At 45.3% G+C, this 20,195-nt stretch overlaps 1 protein-coding gene across 2 annotated transcripts in view; it reads right to left on the bottom strand.

Moving 5' to 3' along the window:
* Window positions 1-275: 275 nt before the first annotated feature.
* The window catches only part of SHISA2 (shisa family member 2), an 84,065-nt gene continuing 64,145 nt past the window's right edge, over window positions 276-20,195 (bottom strand). The window contains exons 2-3 of one of the 2 annotated variants that reach the window (XR_014967689.1): window positions 1,341-4,754; window positions 276-1,244 (exon numbers count right to left, since the gene is read on the bottom strand). Coding sequence is in view for 1 of the 2 variants with exons in the window: in XM_085621610.1 (XP_085477736.1) it covers window positions 4,192-4,754 (563 nt within the window). In the remaining variant the exon portion in view is untranslated. Of the gene's footprint in view, window positions 4,755-20,195 lie in introns of both variants that reach the window. The other variant, XM_085621610.1, reaches the window with a different exon arrangement.

Here is a 20,195-nt window from a genome sequence, read left to right as displayed (position 1 = left end):
AACGTGTTGGAAAAGAGGAAAGAGAAAATGGAAAGAGAATGGGTGTGAGTGACAGGAAGAGTGTTCTGTGGGTACTTGAGAAAGTTGTGACAGAAGACTGGAGGTTGAAATAGGAGAAGGAGCAATAGGTAATTGAAGCAGGCAGGTTGGGCACTATCACTGAAAGGAATGACAACGTTGTCATTGTATCGCCCCTTACTTTCAGATGTTTTGTTTGAATCTCGACAAAATCTTTTCACATTAATAAGCTTATCTTTTTAAAGAGACAAAACAAATCACACCATAAAATATTTATTAGGAATTGGAGACGTTTTTCTTGGTTTTTAAAAAAACACTTTGCCACAAGTGCTCTTTATAATAATTAAAAACTATAGCAAACGTCAACATTTGTTTTACATTATTATACATTACAATTATAAAACGTGTAAAACACCACATTTCTTACAAACCATTTTTTTTTACAATTTAAAATATTTTTTCCCCAGATCAGTTGTAGCACGTGTTCTATATATTTAAATTTATTTATTTTTACAAGTAAACAATATACAAACCGATTCACCTGAATGTTATCAGCCGAGGAGGTGTTCGTGACTGGACTTGTGCAATGAGGACAGTGCATCTCGCAAGATACAGGGATACCGTATTGATTGATGGGAAAATATGTATTGCTCAAGTGACTCTGGGTCGGGAAGAGAGATATTCCTTTTTTCCTGCAGGATGCTAGCCAGTGAGGCAGCTGAAACTCATTGCTCAATAAAATGTGTTCTGTCCGACTCCTGGAACCAACAGAAGCAAGCATACTGCACTGCCATAAATGATAATGGACTCTATCCATGGACTAGGGGCTAAGAAGTGTAATTCAAACATGTAGACTTTGCCTCTAAACACGCACACGTAAATGGAAATATTTTACGTGGTCGGTTGGTCAATTGATAAACAGTGAATATCTTCTCAGCATCAGCAGTTATGAAATATAATTTACAGGGTCAACATGTGTGTTTAAGAGGACAAAACTCGGGTCTGTGGCAGAATTGTACATTCAGTTCCGAATCGCCCAATGATTATCGGGGTGATGTGACAATGGGCTCTTACACCCTATACAGTCCACATTCCACTGCATTATTTACATGTTACCGTCATGGTGTCTTGTATCTCTGATGCGGCATTCCTTCACACAGCATATGTGGAAGTTATGGGACGCAAAATGAACTTGTGGCACTGAAATTGAAACCTTCTCCACACTGCTTCAGGGGGAAATGTAAATGTTCATTCTTGTACATTATGTATAAGTGGAGTGGAGCTTGCTTGTGAGCACCCCCATTTTTTGGGCAGAAAACCACATCCGTGATAGTGAGTCTTGAGTACTGCGTCACCGAAGTCTAGTGATTTGCCAACCCTACTGCAACTTGCTCAGTCGTGGAGGCCAGTTTCCAATAATGAAGTACTACTAAGTGCATTGGGAGAAGGTGTTGAGGAATAGTCTTAGAATTAATCATTCATTAGCCCACACTCTTCTCATGGAGTTTGCGGACACGTATGATTAGGTTTATGCTACTGTTTAATATGAGAGCAGAGGCTCTCTGTGGGAATCTGATGATTTGAGCTTGGTGTTGTACCATGTAACACACTGATGGTCGGGTGGAATCCGTACATGGAACCACAATCCAATGTCCCACAGGAGTATGTTCTTCAATAACATTTGTCATTATGCACTTTGGACGAAAAGCACGCATGAGCAATCGTCAAGCTCCTGAAGAGGTATGCTACAATGGAACTCTCAAAGGGGGCTTTGGGTCATGCTGGTCACTGGCAAATCAAGCCTCGCAGTTCGTACAAGCATCTCAAGGCAATGCATGGTATACTCTTTGTAGCACGCGAGCCGAAGTAATAAGGGTTACAAGAACTAATTCTCCCATAATGACATACAGATTCTCTGACCAGCCAGTCTCAAACTACCTTGTGCAACTGAAAAGAAAGGTGACCAAATCAATGGCTTATAACGTGTACTTGCAACCAATATGGAATTCTGAGATTGTCTCGGCCAATCAGAAGGCTTAGAATGCAAGCTTTAACGGCTGCAATTTGCGTACATACATGTGGTCAGATGTATTAACATATAGGGTGCAAATAATGGGTGCAAATTGTGCACCCACTTTTTGGGAACTGCTTTAATTTTGCAATGTGATCTATGCACTAACAGGCAGTGTCACAAAATGTCCATCACAGAACAATCTGCCGAATTAATATTAAGTAGGCAGGTACCCATTTATGTGCCCACATGATTAGCTACAAACACACAGATGGTGGCATACAGGCAGTGTTTAATGTGAGGTGGTGGTTGCAGGTGGGGCCCACCGGCACAAATTTTTGGGGACGGGCACTAATTTTGCCCCAACAGAATGATCCAGAGCAGGAGTGAGAAAAACACATAAGGGGGGAAGCGTAGAAAGAGAAAGACGGAAAGACAATGGCAAAGCAAGTAAGCAGGGATGAATAAGAACCTTTAAAAGTGAGATAAAGAGTCTGAGTGTATGTTGGTGGATTAAAGAGGCATGAGGCAATTCAGACTACGCATCCTTGGTATTCGGCACTCCATCCTTTGATAGTGTGGCCCATGGGATTTTGAACTCAACTTTGGGGCCTGGCACTAATTATTTTACAAATTGAGCACTGCATTCAGGGAACAGCAGACCAGCATCCCTGAGTTAACATTGCCAGACGGTAAACTTTTGTTTTTATAACTGCTCTTTTTCCTTAAAGGAACAGGTGCTGCTTTAAAAAAAATGTTCCCCTTTAGGTAGACATGAGGGAAGAAGGCAATTGTCCTATTGATCACTGCCTGTTGCCTCCGAGCCTGTCCAACATAATTCCCAAAAGGAAGGTGTGCAATGGGAACAGTTTCCCCTTTGCAAATGAGTTACCAACTCCTTTCCAAATCGCAGATGCTAATTTAGTACATTGTAAAGAACCTTTTGAGGTTGCAAACCCTGTGATTTAGAGGATTTAGAGAATTGAAGAGAATTGCGACCGCAAAATGACTTTGTACATTTGACTGTAAGTGTTGTGAAGGTATCAAGACAGGCCTTGGAGCTGCTGTGGACAGTTGTTATGATTTTCAGCCTAAAAGGGGGGTGAGACAGGCATGAATAAACATATTGACAACCTTCTTATGAGTATTAATTATCGGCCTCTCCCTCTCATCACATTCGAACTGTTGAAGGCACATGGACATTTCCAATGGGGGTGGAATGAGAAATCAAAGCCTACTTGTCTTTTAACTCCTGTTAATTCTAGTGGTGCCTTCACTACCCAGATATCACAATTTGTAATTTTTTTTTAACAACATATGTTGACGCTTCAATCAGTGTTACTGACCCCACTACACCGACAATCCGGGATCTATCCATATTAAGGGGAACTTTTTTGCAGCGTAATTAGCATTTTTTTTGTCAAATCACACAACACCTCTTTTCCTTAATTGACCCATAGATATGTCAGCATCACCGATTCCCATATAATCCAGGTGTTTCTAGTGTCCCTGCTCGTGAATTTAGGGGCAGGTGCTAAAAAATGTCAAAACAAGCGCACTCAAAAACAGAAACCAAGCAACCTGCTCATAAAAATACAAACAAGAATAGTACATATGGCTTCACTTTAATTAACAGTGTTTTTTTTTAAAATCACAGAACTCCTCTTGGGAAGGAAATTTGTTTCAGCCAATAACTCCATTGTTTATTCTACTCTTTGCACATGATTGTCTTAAGAATTAAACAGATCTGGGGATTTATTTACCTAAATATTTGTCAGTTCATGTACACTAAAAAAAACAACACTTGCATTGACCTGGAAAAAACAGACTTTTGCCGTACCGCAGGGATACTTAATGGCTCGGGCTTTTACAGTATAGCAAACATTCAGTCATTTGAAAGGCATCGCCGCCATTTTGAGCGCAATAAATTCTGCCCTGTAGCTAATCCTCCACCGGAATCCACTGGAATGAAAGCCTATCTGGTAATGTCAACTCAAGAAGTTTTTCCAACCATGTTTTTAGCAACTCATTCCAATGAAAACAAGAAATGCTTAGCAGGGCTGTCCAAAGCGCCAGAAGTTCACTTTCTTTGACGCACTAAGCACTGTAACTTCCTCCAAAGTGCTTTTCTGTTTTTCAGTGATCAGACGCTACCTAATACTTCATACTGTCACCGGTGGGTATTTCATCTGTTCAGGGTTGCTGTGGGGGTAGGGTGACTGCATTGGCCTGAATCCACCCTGCAACCCATCCAAAAATGCCGGCATTTGAGTCATTTGCGCCATTTGCATAGAGTCATGCGGCACCGCGTAGCCAACAAACTGCGGGTGCAGGTACTGCCCTTGATGTGGGACAAGCTGTGAAGCCTGCTGGCAGTTCATCACAGAGAAGTTGGTGGGGATGTTGACATATACATTATTCATGGTCCCCTCTGGCAGGCAGCAGTTGGTTTGTGATCTTGTGGGAGGCGGCCGGGCTCCTGAGTTGGCGCTGGAGCTGGAGCTGGCAGCCGTGCTCGACTGTCGCGAGGAGGATCCGCGTGAAGTGCTCGCACTTTGAATCATGGGGATGGTCTCCATCATCCGGTTGTTTCCAGGGGCTCGGCTCTGTTGAGGCTCTTGTTTGGGGCGCAGGCATCGACAACAGCAAACGGCCACCAGGGATCCCAAGATGATGAAGGCTACGAAGACGGAGCCAACGATAAGGAATGGCACGTAGATGGGTACTGCAGGGAATAGAAAAAGATCAATAAAGCATTAATTTTATGTGATCAGGAGTATTTTGTCAGTACATAGTGCAAAAAGTTAAATGTAGCATTTTTACGTTCGTAAATATTCTGTATTACGGGTAGCATTAATTTTAAAAAGCCTAAATATCCTGCAAGACACTGCACTAATTGATATTCTTTCCAAGTTCCTTTGTAAGTTATTAAATCACAGTATGAGAAACTCATGCCTATTTAATCGTATACATGTGTCCTTCTAACATTGAATTTGTTTTGCTTTCTCACACGAAAAGGCTTGGTCTTTCCACGAGAACAGGTAGTCTCAAATGCCGAGGAGCTTCGGCCCACTGCTCTTTGAGCAGGAAAAATAAAATGATAGTAACATAGTTATTATCATTTTATTTTTCACAGGTTCGGGCTTGATTAGGGCAGGCGGGGCTGGTGGCACGGGGGAGGAGTGGTTTGCACACTCCAAGTGTGCATGACTGTTTGTCTGGCTATCTCCGGCTGGCCAAATAGTCATGCGCACTTTGCATGTTCCTCACCAGACTGTGTAATGAAGCCTGGTCGGAAGAATGCCCAGGCCCCCAATCCCCATCTGAGCGCCGATCCACGGTGCTCAGACCAATCACAATGCTGCATTGCAGTGTTGTGATTGGCAATGGGGAGCCTGGGTGCTTCCTGGTTCCGGGACTCACCGCCGTTGTCGGACAAGCAGAGGAGAAATGGGACCGGCAGATGAGGTAAGTGGTATTTATTTTTATTTTTTATTTGTCCTCCCTCCCACCCCTCCATCCTCATTCTCTGCCAGCATCAACTGCTCAAATGCTCAAATCACTAAAGCTTTGGTGTAGGAGAAAATAACTAAATCTGTTTGCTGGGTAAGACTAGCCAAAGGGAAAGTATGGGGTTTTTGGGTGCCAATAATTTGCTGATACAAGCCTCTGAAGGGCCTGGTAAGTAAGTGCCAAGAATGAGTGCCAGTGGAATATTTCCACGATTGATCTCCAAGACCTCTCCTCCCTCATTGGTCCTCCAGCTAAATTGGGATTCTTACTGAATTGCAAATTGGAAATCCCAATTCCTCATATATGACAATTTTATTTTTAAAATAGCGATTCCTAGTGGGTTGTAAAGCGACTAACCTCATGAATTTTAATGAGGTAGGTTGCAATTTGCGACCACTAGGGATCACATCCATCACACAGATGGTGGCCTGCTGGAGTCAGCAGACAACCATGTCTGGGATTACTTTTTATTAAAGCAATCCTATTTTTTTTTTAATTTAGCCCATTTTCCTTAAAGGAAAATGAGCGGCTTTTAAAAAACAGAAAAGGTTTAAATTTCATTTTTTAAGAGTAAGCAGTGGACCGTGGGCCTGCCCTTAAAAAATGTTGTTAAACATTCTCAAAGGGGAAGGTGTCCCATTGAATTGGTGGTAAATTTGGACTGTTTTGTGACCAGAATTTGGTCACAAAACATGAATACATACCATTCTGATTTGGTATTTGGAAGGAAAACCCCTTCCAAATACTGAATCAATATTTGGTAGCCAAAACAAATTGTGATTCGTTCACGTGTTACCAAATCGCAATTTGATATTTGTACAATCCAAAAAGCTTTTTTTCGGTTGCAAATAGCCCGATTCGGAAAATCGGCCCATTTCTGACCTCAAATATGCTTTGTACATCTGACTTAAAATGTGTAATGACAGAGTGTACTTTGCAGATATCTGATAACGGAGGAGATAAGATACATCCAAACAGCCAATGGAAAGAGACTAAAATACTCCTGTGAGCAGATCCAAGATGTGATTGACTATGTCTAAAGCCAATAGGCAGAGGTTCTGGACCCTGAGAAGCCAATGGCCGAAGAAGGCTGAACCAAAGCCCCTTATAGTTGGATCGAATACATTTTGTTTGCCACAAACACCATTACACATCAAACATAAATAGGGGTGCAACATACTAAGAGACGTTTATTTGAAAAAAACACTGATAAAAGCATAAACGGGCCTTCCGCATCTAAGAGAAGAGATTATGTAGGGTATGTGGGGGTGACCATTGGGAATTTGTTACAGAGCTCACATGAAGTGAGGCACTGTTAATGCAATGAGGCAAGGTTAGATCTGGTCATGTGATCAGGTGCAACGTTAAGAAATAGTAAGGAAGATGGTTCCGACTGATGGTGGGTGTGGCCTACGGGGCAATATGGCAGTGCCAGAAGGGTTGGTCTCACAGTCCAGCATGTGGGCCAGTTTTTTGGCTATATGTGGTGCTATGGCCCGATTGGCCGGTTTGTACTGTCGATAATACCAATATTACTGCAAGCATTGCCTGCAGCAAGCATACGCACATGGAGTATCCAATACCTTGCAAAACACCTATACATTACAAGGACTAGGCAGTGGTATGTGAAAAGTTGTATCATGTAAAACTGGTTGAGAACGGAAATGCCCTCTGACTGGCAAAATGGGTGATTTTGGAACCCTCCAAACATGCTATTCTCGAACCTCATACATGCTTCATGTGCCACGCACTGAAGTAGAATTTCACACATTTCCCCTCCTAGCAAAATGTACAAGATTAATACATGTATATTGCTACATGTATATCATATCTATGTTTATTATATACAACAACAGAGTACGACCTGAACTTGATATGGACTGGGGAAAGAATGAAAGCATTATTGTAGAACACAGAGCCTCAGCCTACTCATCAATTGTTGCACCTTAAGACAATGATCCTCATGCAATATATAGTGTCTACAGATTCAAAACTATTTTTTTATAAGCAAGGCCCAGATTTGTAGCTCTCAGATTCACTAATGGAGGGCACTTTCACTTTGGTGCCCGGGCCTGTTTTCTGTCACAGCCTCCCCTGTACCTGGTTTAAGAGCGCACAGACGTTGTTTTGGCATTACTGGCTTATGGGGGACAGAAACGTGTAACTGCGGGGAGTAAACCCTACAGAGGATAAGTTGAAGCAAGCCCTGGAAGGAGGAAAGTGCTTGAATGCATTCAAGAGAGACTTAATGGGAGATCAGCATAGGAGTTATTGTAGAGGTTTCCTATAGTTAATACTGAGAAGAAAACAAAAGAAGTAAAGAGCAAACAAGCTGCACCGGCAACAGCTGATGGCCATGACTGGCAGCAGCAGGGGGACTGCGGTGTACTTGGGAATGCAGAGAGAGGCGGAGGGCAGGTGGTCAGGGGAGCAAATGTGAGACTAGACCATGAGGTAAACACTGAAGCTTGTTAAACGAGGAGGTAGAGGCTATTTTAAGTTTGTTAAAGAGAGAAGTAAAAAAAAAGAAACATTCCCCATGCTCGTTAGGACGGCGAAGTAGGTGCGAAAATTAGGACATGTTGAGCAAAGCTTAGAGGACAGCAGGTAAAAATAGCAACTGCTCACCAGTGCTTCGTTTCAGAAGTAAGGATGCAAATGGACCCTGGGAAGAAAGGCGATGCAGCCAACATGCAGAGAGCAGTCATACAGCTTAACTCCAAATCTATCAAGCCGGGGGGCATATGTACAAGCCGCTATCTCCAACGAAGAGTCTCTTTTTTTGACACTCCGGCGGCCTAGCGCCATTTCCCATATTTACAAGGTGGCGCTAAGCCACTTAACGTGGCTTAACGCCGCCTTGTAAATATGCCCCTTTCTGCTGCAGTCCTCGGCAGCAAAGGGGCGTGCAATGGGTGTTGCAGTGAGCCTTCCACCGCAACACCCATTGCTTTTTGATGCTTTCCCACATTTACAAAGCTGAGGCAGCGCCTGGGAATACCAGGTCTTAGAATGGCGATACGAGGAGCAATTATTAATTTCTCCTCGTTTTTTGCTCTTTCTATGTGTGTTGCATTTTGCAGCGCACATAGAAAGAGCAAATCGCCATTATTGATTGTTTATGTGCAGGAAGGTGTCCCTTCCTGCACATAAACAATCGCCCATGCACCCTTGCAACATGGCGGCCGAGTGCCTGCGCTGGCACTAGGCAGCTATTTTTGTGCCAGCGCTAGGGAATACACAGGGGTGCACCGTATTCTTGTCAATATGGCGCATCCCTGTGTTTAAAAAATGTCAGAGCGCGGTGTTGCCAAATTTTGCGTTGCCCCACTCTCCGAATCTCTTTTGTAAATGTGTCCCAGGGAGTTTAGCACCGAGTATACAAAGAGTAAAAGAGTTTTGGAGGGAATAAGATGACATTCATGCTGCTCTAAAGAATTACCTTAAATCACAAGAAAAAGCTTTTGAAATCTATTTTAATGAAATACAGTCAATGCCCGTGACCCTGGGACAGATTGGCCGTTTATTCCAGTGGGCCGCTAATGGCACTTCTCGCACTTTTCACCCAGGTTCTTCCAGCAGAAACAGATGGTGCTTTAAGCGAGAGAGAGGAGACAGAAAAGGAGGGACAATGAAGAGAGAGGAGGGCCTCTTTTGCACTCTAGTCTGGTCCTGACATTACCCTGTATGTGGTGGCTACACAATCCATAACTTTAACAACCTAAGACTCAACTGTGAGCAACATTAGTAGGAAAACTAGGCCAAAACCAGAGAACTAGTAAGTCTGTGATAAAAATAGTGGCCATAACTTGTGTTTTTAACCTGCTGGAGGTGTATGCAGCAAAAAAGCAAGACATCGACATAGGATTGAAGTGCTACCCTTCAATGACAAGTGCTGGTGGTTTTCTATACTCAATTGAGGCCACCCATTGGTTGTACTTTATTCTATTTGATGCACTTACACTGCTCCCAAAAATCAATTTGAGGATACCAACCTAATTTTTAGCTTCCAATTTCAAATTTCTTCACATTTACAAACTTTTTCATTGTGCTTCTTTATCTACATACACTTTATTAATCTGTAAGTATTATTGAATTTTCTAAGCAGTCGCAGACCCCTTGAATACGTGTCATGGACCCCCAGTGGTCCCCGGACCACAGGTTAAGAACTGCTGATCTGCATTACAAAATAATATTTAGAAAGAAATTCACATGGCACGTCTCAGAGCACCTAATTAAGGCATTAACTGACCGCACAAAATAGCACTAACGTGTACCAGTCAATATAGTGTTAGTACATAATATTGATAGGATGTGTGCAGGTGGGAGAATATGTGCAAGAGTATTGATTATTAAAGGAGAAACCACTAAATTGTAAATATTTTAGAAGTTGGTGACATTTCCTAACCCTAAACATGAGTTATATAAGCCTCACATACAGAACGCAAATATACGGTTGGAGGAATAGTTAACTGTCATCATTGTATGTCTTAGTAGTCATGCAGCGAAAACTTAGCTAGGAAGCAACAGAGCACTGTACAATACATGAGGGGCTTGGGAGATGATCGACAAGGTTGTGCACATCAAGTGGGGATTGCACAAATATATTTCAAATTTGTTTAGGAAAAGTGAGATTAAGTAAACACATGCGTAGGCGAGCATAACATCTTAAATGATCTTTAAAAATTAGTCATGGGAACTAGTATATGTGAATGCATAAATAGTATCTACAGCTCATAAAGCACTTAACATTTTTGTAAAATCTAGCACTCATTTATGAATTGTTTATTTTTTCACCATTCTAATAATGCTTATAACAATGATGTGTCTCATCTGTCTAATGTTTTAATCAAAAGGATTGGATCTTTTCAATAAACATTTAAAAATGTATTATTGTTTCTTTTCTTTGTAAAACTTTGGACATGCAAAAGTGAAAAACAAAGGGATCAGATCTGTTTCCACTATTTCCTTGTGAATAAGAGTAGTAATTGCTCGGGGTTATCAATAGCATTTACAACTCTGGAGGTTCAGGAGTTTAGATGCGATACTATGAGCTAGCTAAACCAACATTTATTGATGACATGAGCAGAACAGTCTCTATATTGTGAAGTTTTGTTGACCTAATACACAGTCCTACTAAATTTGTAGGAACCGTATAACACTACACTGCCTAGGCCTACTAAATCAAAAGGTATATCTAGGCTTCCTTACTCCCTCTCACCCAGGGCTACCCAACAAAATTGGCTAGCTAGATGTCTATGTGGATCCTGCAACAGCACACCGCTGGCCTCCACAGGAGGCACGGTTTACATTCGCACTCTTTATACAGATGTGGATTAAAAAGTTATGCAGGGTGCTTAAAGAACTATTTTGGTCACAAGAAATATGGAGACAGACCAACACACAAATCATGGGACAAGTGGAGTGACTTAATGGGTTCAGAGCTTTTGATAGTAACTAGTGACATTTCTGCACCAAGGAAGCAACTAACTCACAAGTTTGGAACCTAGAGTTAGCTAAATTCTCTTCAATAATCTTTTGTTAAACCCAAATAAAGGAATATGAACCATACAGAAGTGAAATGAGTTTTGCAATACCTTAGCTAGCCATTTAAATACAAACGGTGACTGGGGACAGGAAGTGTGAGTTTAACCATGAAAGGCATACACATAGTATCACATTGCAGTCTGTGATACAATCCCCATGTTATGCTAATTAAGTTAACACTGGGGTCACCCTATTTGCAGCAGAAACTTCCCTTGAGGTTTCCCTCCGATCTACATCATCAACACCCTCCCCCCCTTATCCGCTGAGGCTTCTGCTTCCTCGCCTCACTGTCCTCTTCATGGACTGAGCAGGTGGTCAGGAAGCTCCAGTAACATTATACTTTCTCAGAAGGGGTCCCTGGCTCAAGAGGGAAATGTATCAGGAGCTAGTAATGTAGTGTAAGCACATCTGCCAGCTCAGGCGTGCCGGAACAGGAAAGGAGGGGGAAGGGTGCACAGGGATAAGGGTGAGCTTGGGCATGGGAGCACACTGGGGAACAGGAACACAGCGGAACATGGAAGGATAGAGGAGCACTGAAGAACAAGCAATGAAGTGCAAATGGGGCACAGGGACAAGAAATGCCTCACGCACACAGAGGCATGACAGAACAAGGACCTGGCAGTACAAAGGGGAGTGAGAGCATGGTGGCACAAGGAAAAACACAACTACATAGGGCACACGTCAATTAAACGCTTCATAAGTCATGTGTATTTCCCTGCAGTGTTTAATGTGACAAAGGCCTGCATTTTAGCATGTGATATATTTAGATTGCATGTGATCTGGTGGCCCTATGAGAGATGAGCCTAATAATTGTATGCAAGACTGTGCATCCAATCATTACTAATTTGGAGTGCAATGTCACAGAATAACTCAATGTGGCCTATGGCATGATAGACCATCACGGTTGTTGTAAGTTGCGGGGACATCTGAGTTGAGGCTTAAGATTGCTTGCTGCACTTATCAACATTTCCCCGGTTGCTGAGAATCTGCACCTGTTTTGAGGGATTGAAAGATCTCCACCACAACACTGCAGCCCCCACAGTAATTGCTACACAATACAGTTGTCCTGTTATTTTCCCTCTTAATCTCCCAACTGCAGGAGATTGAGTTTCCTGGTTAAGGCATGAGTGGGCGTCCACTACAAAGCACAGCTGCTCGTTGCATGAATGAGAACATGTATACATGCTTAATCTAAAGAAGGAACCGTCTCAAAGTAGTCCCGAATCAAGAGTGGATTGAGAAGCCTCAAAGGGCCTGGGCGTGATATGCCCCGAGCCGCTCTCCACGCTGTGGTCAGAATTTTATTTAGAAGGTAAATGGGAGGAAGAAGCTCAACACAGAGAGTGTCCTGTAGAGCACATCTTTAGGAATGCCCTGACCTTTAGAGATGCTAATTGAGAAGAACGCAAATGTCTAAAGTGACAAAGGAGTAAATCTGAAGGGTAGAGGGTCCAAAGGCTTTAATGTATCCGGCCCATGCCACTATCACCACATTGACATTGACTCTGCCTCAGTCCTGAAAGTCTGCATCATTTATGGGTTTCTACAGTGGGATTGTTCGGATATCCGGCTGCTTGAGACGTGCAGTAGGTATAGCGAGTCCTAAGGCTTTAGGGGCCCACTGCATCCAAGCCACTTTCCTTTCTTCCACCAGCACCCATGACTCGCTTGCTGTACCACTGCACCCTACCGACCCAGTCAGACGGAAACCTTAAACTCTCGCCAGCAAAATGACAACACAGATACTTGAGGGCATATTTACTAGAAAATGACAAAGTGCGGCGCTACAAGCCATCTTGCTTCACCAAGCTGCATTATTTGGAAAGTGCAGGGATGCGTTGTATTTACAGCAATACGACGCACCCCTGTGCTTTTCTCTGTGCTGGTGCAAAATTGGCTGCTTAGAGCCAATGCAGGGACGCTTGCACCATCGAGCAAGGGTGCCTTCATTGTGGGGATGATTGTTTTTGTGCAGGAGGGGAAACTTTCCTGCACAAAAACAATCATTGATGGCGTTTCCTTCTTCTATGTCTGCTGCAAAATGCAGCACATATAGAAAGAGCAAAAACAAGGAGAAATAAAGGTGTTTCTCCTTGTGCACCACGTTAATGCCTCCCCTGAGGAGGCGTTAGAATCTGACTCATTCCCAGGCTTACGAAACCTTGTAAATCCGGGAATGCGTCAGAATCCATGGGCATTGCGTATAAACACCTATAGAAACACCCATGGTAAGCTCCTTTGGCGCAGAGATCTGAATGAAAGGGGGCCATGTTTTCAAGGCCATGGGTGGCTTTGCATGGCCTTGTAAATATGGGGCAGCATTCTGTACCACCTGAGCGTCAAAAACATTGATGATCTGCTGGCGGGGGGGGCCTTGTAAATATGCCCCTCGGTATCACTTCATAGCACGGTGGGGTAGAATCACATAAACAACTCGGGTATATTCACAAGAACATGTGATAACTACCGCAAGAGTAGCCTAACACAACTCTCAACATCGCAGCCTATCGCGGGAAAATTACGCCGTGCCAACCAAATATTCATAACGCGGTGGTAGCATGTGATAGTCACCAGATAACGTGTCAAATGTCAGCGTTAAAATCAACGCACGCCGCAAAAATGCAAAACGCGAACACAAAAACTCATGCGATGAGGCCAATTGCGGTACAAAAAGCAGCGAAAACCAGCCACAGCCTGCAAATCTAATGCGTTGCCGTGAAAATGCACCATAAAAACCACAGAAACAACACACCAGAAACAAGCCAAAGCACTTAGCAACATAGATGCATCCTGACCCAGCGCAGAGGCCAACGCGAACCCCACAACCCCCACAGACCACCAGCAAGGAACAACGGGGTTGGGGAAGGCCAAGGAGAAGAGGGAGAGGAAGACGGGATGCAGACCGCAGGAAAACAAGACCAGCGTCACGGAGGTGACAGAACACTACCAGCCAAACCAGGCACAAACCCGCTGCCAACAGGAAGGCAGCAACTGAGACAGGAGGTGGCTGTCCTGCGCCACAGGAGGACCAGGAGGAAACCGGGGCCACAGTCAACAGTGTGGCGATGCTGCAAGGAGTAGGGAGTACGGACACAGCTCGAGAGGACCTGACACTACATCAACAGGGAGAGTATCGAACAGGGCCTGGGGGGATGGGTGAGATGGGCACAATGGCACACATACACAATGAGGTGTAGCACACTGCACACCCATAATTACCCAGGATCATGTCCCTGATCCCCTTGGCACACTGCAGCACACACACATAGCAATCTCAGCACACCCATATTGATGACAACATGGTACAATGCGCATAGCCAACACTGCAGAACAGAGGAACTGGCTCCGCACATGCACAGAAACATGCCTAATACATCTGACAGAGCAGAAAACTGTGAAATGGAAATGTACGCGTATGACCTCACATCCGTCATGTAGTCCAAATGTACACTGTCCCGCAGCAGAATTCAGCACCTCCCAAACAGTCACAATGTACATTGTCATACAGTCTGCATGTAAACCAGAACAATGCGCCAACATACATGTCAACACAATGTCAACATGCATCTCCACTTCACATGGCAGAGGGGCACACAACACCTCCAGCAGAGCACAGAAGACAACACATCTGTGATGCCGGAGAGGACCACCACACCTTCGACACTGATGCCCTACAACAGCCCATGGACCTCCCACGCAACCCACCACCTGGACCTGGGCAGCCAAGCTACTTAGAGGAGAACAGAGAACCTGCAACAGACCACACAGCAGGAAGCACCCGCAAGCTACATGTCCAAGTTCTAGCCCGCTGCCTGCAGTGACATGTCTGCATCCGCTGTACACAGCACAATGTAATGTCGTAGGGCCCAGGGCCGTCATGCATACAACAAGACCACAGGGACACACGCAGATATTATGTGCCCGGCCCCTTTATTGGCAGGGCCACATGTATAGTGACGACTGTGCTGGATGTGTGTGGGGTGAGTGTAAGCCAGCCCACATGAAGTGCTTGGTGCTGGCAACCACTTGAACAGTGGACACCAGTGCAACGGAAACTAAAAACACCTGCATAACAGAGTCAACTGTTGAGCAACATGGAGGGAGCCGGAGAAAGTCCAGAGGACACCCAACATGCAAACAGAAGTGTCCGTGAGTTGCAGTGCACTGAGATTGGGCACTACAGCTGAGCGCGTCCATGTGAAGAAAAAGTCTCGGATTGTGTCCCTTCGAGATATTCCTGATGCAGATGCAGTGGGGTTTGTAAGACCTGCATCATCTTCCTCACCAACGTCCCAGGTCTCCCACACTGCTGGAGGTGACATTGCTGCGCAACCTTTCCACAGCACAAAACTCAATCAGTAACGGACGATGGCTTGTGGTGCACTGAGTTGGTGGCACCTGGAGTGCCGAGCAGGGTATCAGTCTGATGATGGCATACATGACAGGTGTGAGCAACTCCGTAAGTCTGTCAGGACCACCGTTTCAACTCTGGCAGATGGCGGTTGGAGGAGGTCCTGGCGGTGGTGGCGTGTGCCTCCTGCGGTGATGCAATATCCGGGCCGGTCAGGACTCGATTTGATGTGTTAGCCCTGGTGGACCGCAGTTGAGGTCGGAGGCAGCGGACAGCGCAGGACCACAGACACACGGCATTGATGACCCTAAGGGCATCACCTCAGAGGCCATCCAATATCTCAGAAGATGGGGTCCCGGACCTGACCAGCACAGAGTTAGTGGCCCCGGATACACAGTGGCCGGCACAGGCACCATGGCACGGGACGGTGACTTGCGGTCTACTGAGGTAGGTCCACGCGCAGTGAGCGGATCCTCATCGATGTCGAAGGCGAATGTGGTGGAGGCTGGCGGGGACAGAGGAAGGTGTCCTCCAGGGCATGATGCGGAAGGTCTGATGTTATCCCGAAGCAGCAAATGGTGGAGTGGAAAGCGACAGCCTCGTTTTCACCACCAATTCGGTATCAGCTACATGAGGATGAAAACTAGCCCCTAGTCCATAGACTCAGACGCCACCAATGTACGACCAGAGAGTGTCCATGAATGTCGGGGAACAGACTTAGTGGCACCGGTGCTGAGAGGGGATGCAGTCTGCGATGATGCTGATACACTGATATGAACTCCGCCATCGCTAAATCAAGACTCAGTGACCTACTGGCCCGCAGTGTAGGCCGGAGGCAGTGGTCAGCAGTGGCCCACACTCACCTGTCGGCTCGCGATGCACAGAGTTAGTGACACCAGGGCAGTTGTCGGTAGTGTTCGACCACCTCCGTAACGATGATCCTATTCCCTCCAGACTGCAATGCGTCATCCTTTTATGCCTCTCCTTGCGTGTGATGATATGTATTCTGCCTTTGAATAATCGATGTTCAGTTCCAATTCTGTGAACTACTCGTGCACAGCGTAGGCCGAGGGTGGTAGTCTACGTAGGCCCACAGACACGTGTGGTTGTAATGCTATGCACAGACTTGGTGGCACCACATCGAAAGCAGTATAGTGACATGAACTCTGCCTTAAATAATGTTCACTGCCATGGTGTAATCAAGACTCGGTTCCAAATGTGTGACCTACTTGACCGTGGTGTAGGCCGGAGGCGGCAGTAGAGTTCGTAAATGAGAAAGGACTAAAGAGGGCCTGTGTGGAGGCCGTGATGGTCTGAGGAGGCCAAGGTTGCGGGCCTCAGGCTTGGAGCTTGCGCAGGCACGTGGTGGGCCCTCCTTGACACACGCGGGTGTCGGAAGGTGATCAGTGTGGCCTGGCTGCGCAGGGGCGGGCCTGACAGGTTCGGGGTCCAGAGGGCCGGGGTACGGCAGGCGCACAGGTTCGCAGGCAACTCTGCTCACGAGGACGGCGTCGGCCTCGTGGCATGGTGAGAGGTGCCGCCCTGGCAGAGACGTTGGGCTTTCTGGAAGAGGACCACGCCCAGGGCTACGTGCTTTTTATTCACACCCCTACGCTGGCCTGGCGTATGCCGGGCCATCCCACTCCGCTCACGCTTACGGGGGACGTAACAGGCAACATTTCTGCGAATTCCCCCACTGGCTGGGGTGACATGGTTGCATCCACTGTCCACTACACTCCATACACCAGAGGTGTATGTCACCACGGATATGGGTGTGTTGTGCATACTGCAGTCTGTCCAGCACATCTCCGCCACTCTTGGCATTGCGTACTTTCCCAATCATGGTTCTCCTGCATCCTTCACACATGCCTGGTTGCCACCTCTCCCCACATTCGGCTAGTGTGTGGCTGAGGAGCCATGCCGTTGAGGGCTCATGTTCACGGCTTGCCCAGGTTACCATTGTGAGTTGTTCTGTCGTGTCTGGTGGGCGGGCATGTTGTTTTGCATGTTGGTTTTGATTTTGTGACGTGTGCATTGCCAGAGTTGTGAGTTGCATGGTTGTGGAGTTGAGGTGAGTGGGGTATTCATTTGGAACTTGCCAAGTGGCTGTGCATTTCCCTTAGTGCCATCCTGGAAACGCTGGTTGCTGATGGACTGTCGGAGGATGAAGGAATCATCCACATTGGCTGGGTATTTGGAGGCGACATTGGTGGAGGTTCCTGGGTGTTCAGATGTTGCCCGCACATTGATGTGAGACATGTACTTTCTGTTGCGGTGATTTTGTGCTGTGTCACCAGGGGGCACAGGTAGGACATGTGTGCTGTGGATTGCCCCCAACACGTGCGTGCATCCGGCTATGGCATATGGTCCTTGCTTGGTATCCAGCGGATCCTGCGCATTGTGTTGGACGTATAGAGACTGGGGTACTAGGTTGATGGTGATGTCCAGGACGGGTGTGAGGGACTTGGATGTGGCTGGCTGTGAGACGTCTCCGACTCTGGAGGGTGTTGGTTGGGGAGTACCAGGGGCCAACAGGTGCAGCACAGCCAGCAGCTTTGTGTGGGGTGGTATGTTGGTTGTCCGCTGTGTTGGTGCCGTCGGCCTGTTAGGCGATTTTGGTCAGGATGCGTACGATGGTTGTTCTTTTGAGCTTGTAGTGGGCAATGACATTGTCAGGTGTTGGGTCTGTGAGGCTAGTGCGTTTCCCGGGGGTCCGCTGTCTTTGTCTGCGCTGCCTCTGTGGTGGTCCGGAAGGGGGGGTTCCGGGTGGGTGTTGGGGTCCTGGGGTGGTGGCGGTGGGTGTTGTGGCCCTCTCGGGTGTCCAGGTCGCATGACCAGTGGCTCCATGGCATCTGTTGCCCTTCCAATGTGGCTGTGGGCTGGGCTCCCTTTTGTGGTCCAGGCTTTGCACCAGGTCTGAGCAGGTGTTAGTTTCCGGGTGCTGACGCGCCTTATCGCCTGTTTTGTGTTCTTATCACCGATCTGGCTGGTCGTTGAGAATGTTGAAGTGTGGTGTTGTCGCGGCTTTTCGCATGGGAACGCCTACTCTGCATCTCATTAGCGATAGTTGCGGGGGTCATCTGTGGCGATGTTTTTTGCAGCTGCTATCGCGGGTATACTGGTGCTGTGGGCTGTTTACACCAGCTTGTGATTGGGGCGATAAGTTTATCGCAACTTTGGCTGCTATAAAGTGCGGTTAGCTCGGCGATAGAACCTTGTGAATATGCCCCTCTGATTTGAGCAAAACGCGTGATCTGCACCCTACAAGTAGTCTTGCCTTTTATTATATAGGTATTTTGATCTTCTAAATGTCTCCCTGTGAGTTTTTGATTATTATTCAACACAGAATCATCTCACAATAATGATTATAGCAAGCAGCACAAAGAAAACGGAAGATAAAGAGGCCACACCTAATACAGTGCAAACGTTTACGCAACAGTGAGAATTACCAGAGCACACCTCTTTCACAGATCTTTGCAGCGTACATCATTTAGCGCCCTGTCTCTGATTTATGTCGTTTGATGCAATATTCTGGGCAGGAGTGTTGTTATTAAGAAGAAGATATTTTAATAATCAGGTAAAAACTAATCATGAATTCAGTGGTACGCGGACGTAAAGAGACAGCGGTGCACGTCACAGCGCTATTTAAAAAGACTCGTGTAACTCTTGTGAGAAGCAAGTCTCAATTACTTCCGGAAATAATACCTCAGGAAGTGACTAGGCAAAGTGAATCTGAGACAGGAACATGCTCTTCTTCTGGAAAGGCGTCTCCTACTGGACTCCTGTCTGAAAATGTATTCCAAGGACTATGGATGTATTAAAAAAGGAAGCATTTTCTTCATAAGTTACAATGATATTTGGTGATACCGCTTTGTAGTTTGGTTGGTCGAAATAATGTATTATTAATATAGGTTTAAAATGTATAACTTCAAAATTGTGCAGGGTTTCCCTCATAATAGTTATACTATGCCCCAAGCAAAATTGTATCCATGCCTGCAAAAATATGAACATATGTAACATTTGTGAAATTCACAATATTTTGCATTACACAATGTTGCATTATTTTCTGCTAGTAAAAGACTGTCTCAAGGAGACAATAAAGAGATTTCCTTCTCGAACCATTTTCCTACCAGTATCTTACTTAGCTATTTTTCTTTACCCAAGGCAAACTACATAGCACACCAAGATTTTTTTTTAAACTTTTTATTGTACTCGAAAATGTTTCTTAAAAAGTTAACCAATGTAAACTCCCAGTATAACATTACAAATGGTCATATCCACTGATCAGCACTCCACCTCACCAACAATAGAGTTGAAAAACACTTGGGGCACTTCACCCTTTATGATACGAAAGGGACCCCTATGATATAGAATAACTAAACCAATCTAAAAATCCCATGATATCTAATTAGCTACATATTGAGACGAAGCTCTTTGCAGTGGAGTTCTTTTCTGAAACTTGGACACTTTTCAGAAATACAAGGCTTTCTACTTTAAAAAAAACATAAATACATCTTTACATCGCAACCTGTTGGGCAAGTCTGCATAGAAAACACATTTTGAGGGATACAGTTAAATTACTATTTATCTATGTATTCAGCCCACAAATACATACAGAAACAAAACGTAATGCCACTAGGTCGGGCTTTAAAGGAATTTTGTATAGTAATGTGAAGCATCATAAGGCGATCGACATGTATTTGTGTGGAAGCACATAATTGTAGACTAATATTGGTGTATGTTAAAAGGTCAGGT

This window comes from Triturus cristatus, chromosome 8 (assembly GCF_964204655.1).
Source record: "Triturus cristatus chromosome 8, aTriCri1.1, whole genome shotgun sequence".
NCBI lineage: Eukaryota > Metazoa > Chordata > Amphibia > Caudata > Salamandridae > Triturus > Triturus cristatus.
Note: the sequence above shows the minus strand (reverse complement) of the source record. Positions and strands in the feature narration are given on the sequence as shown.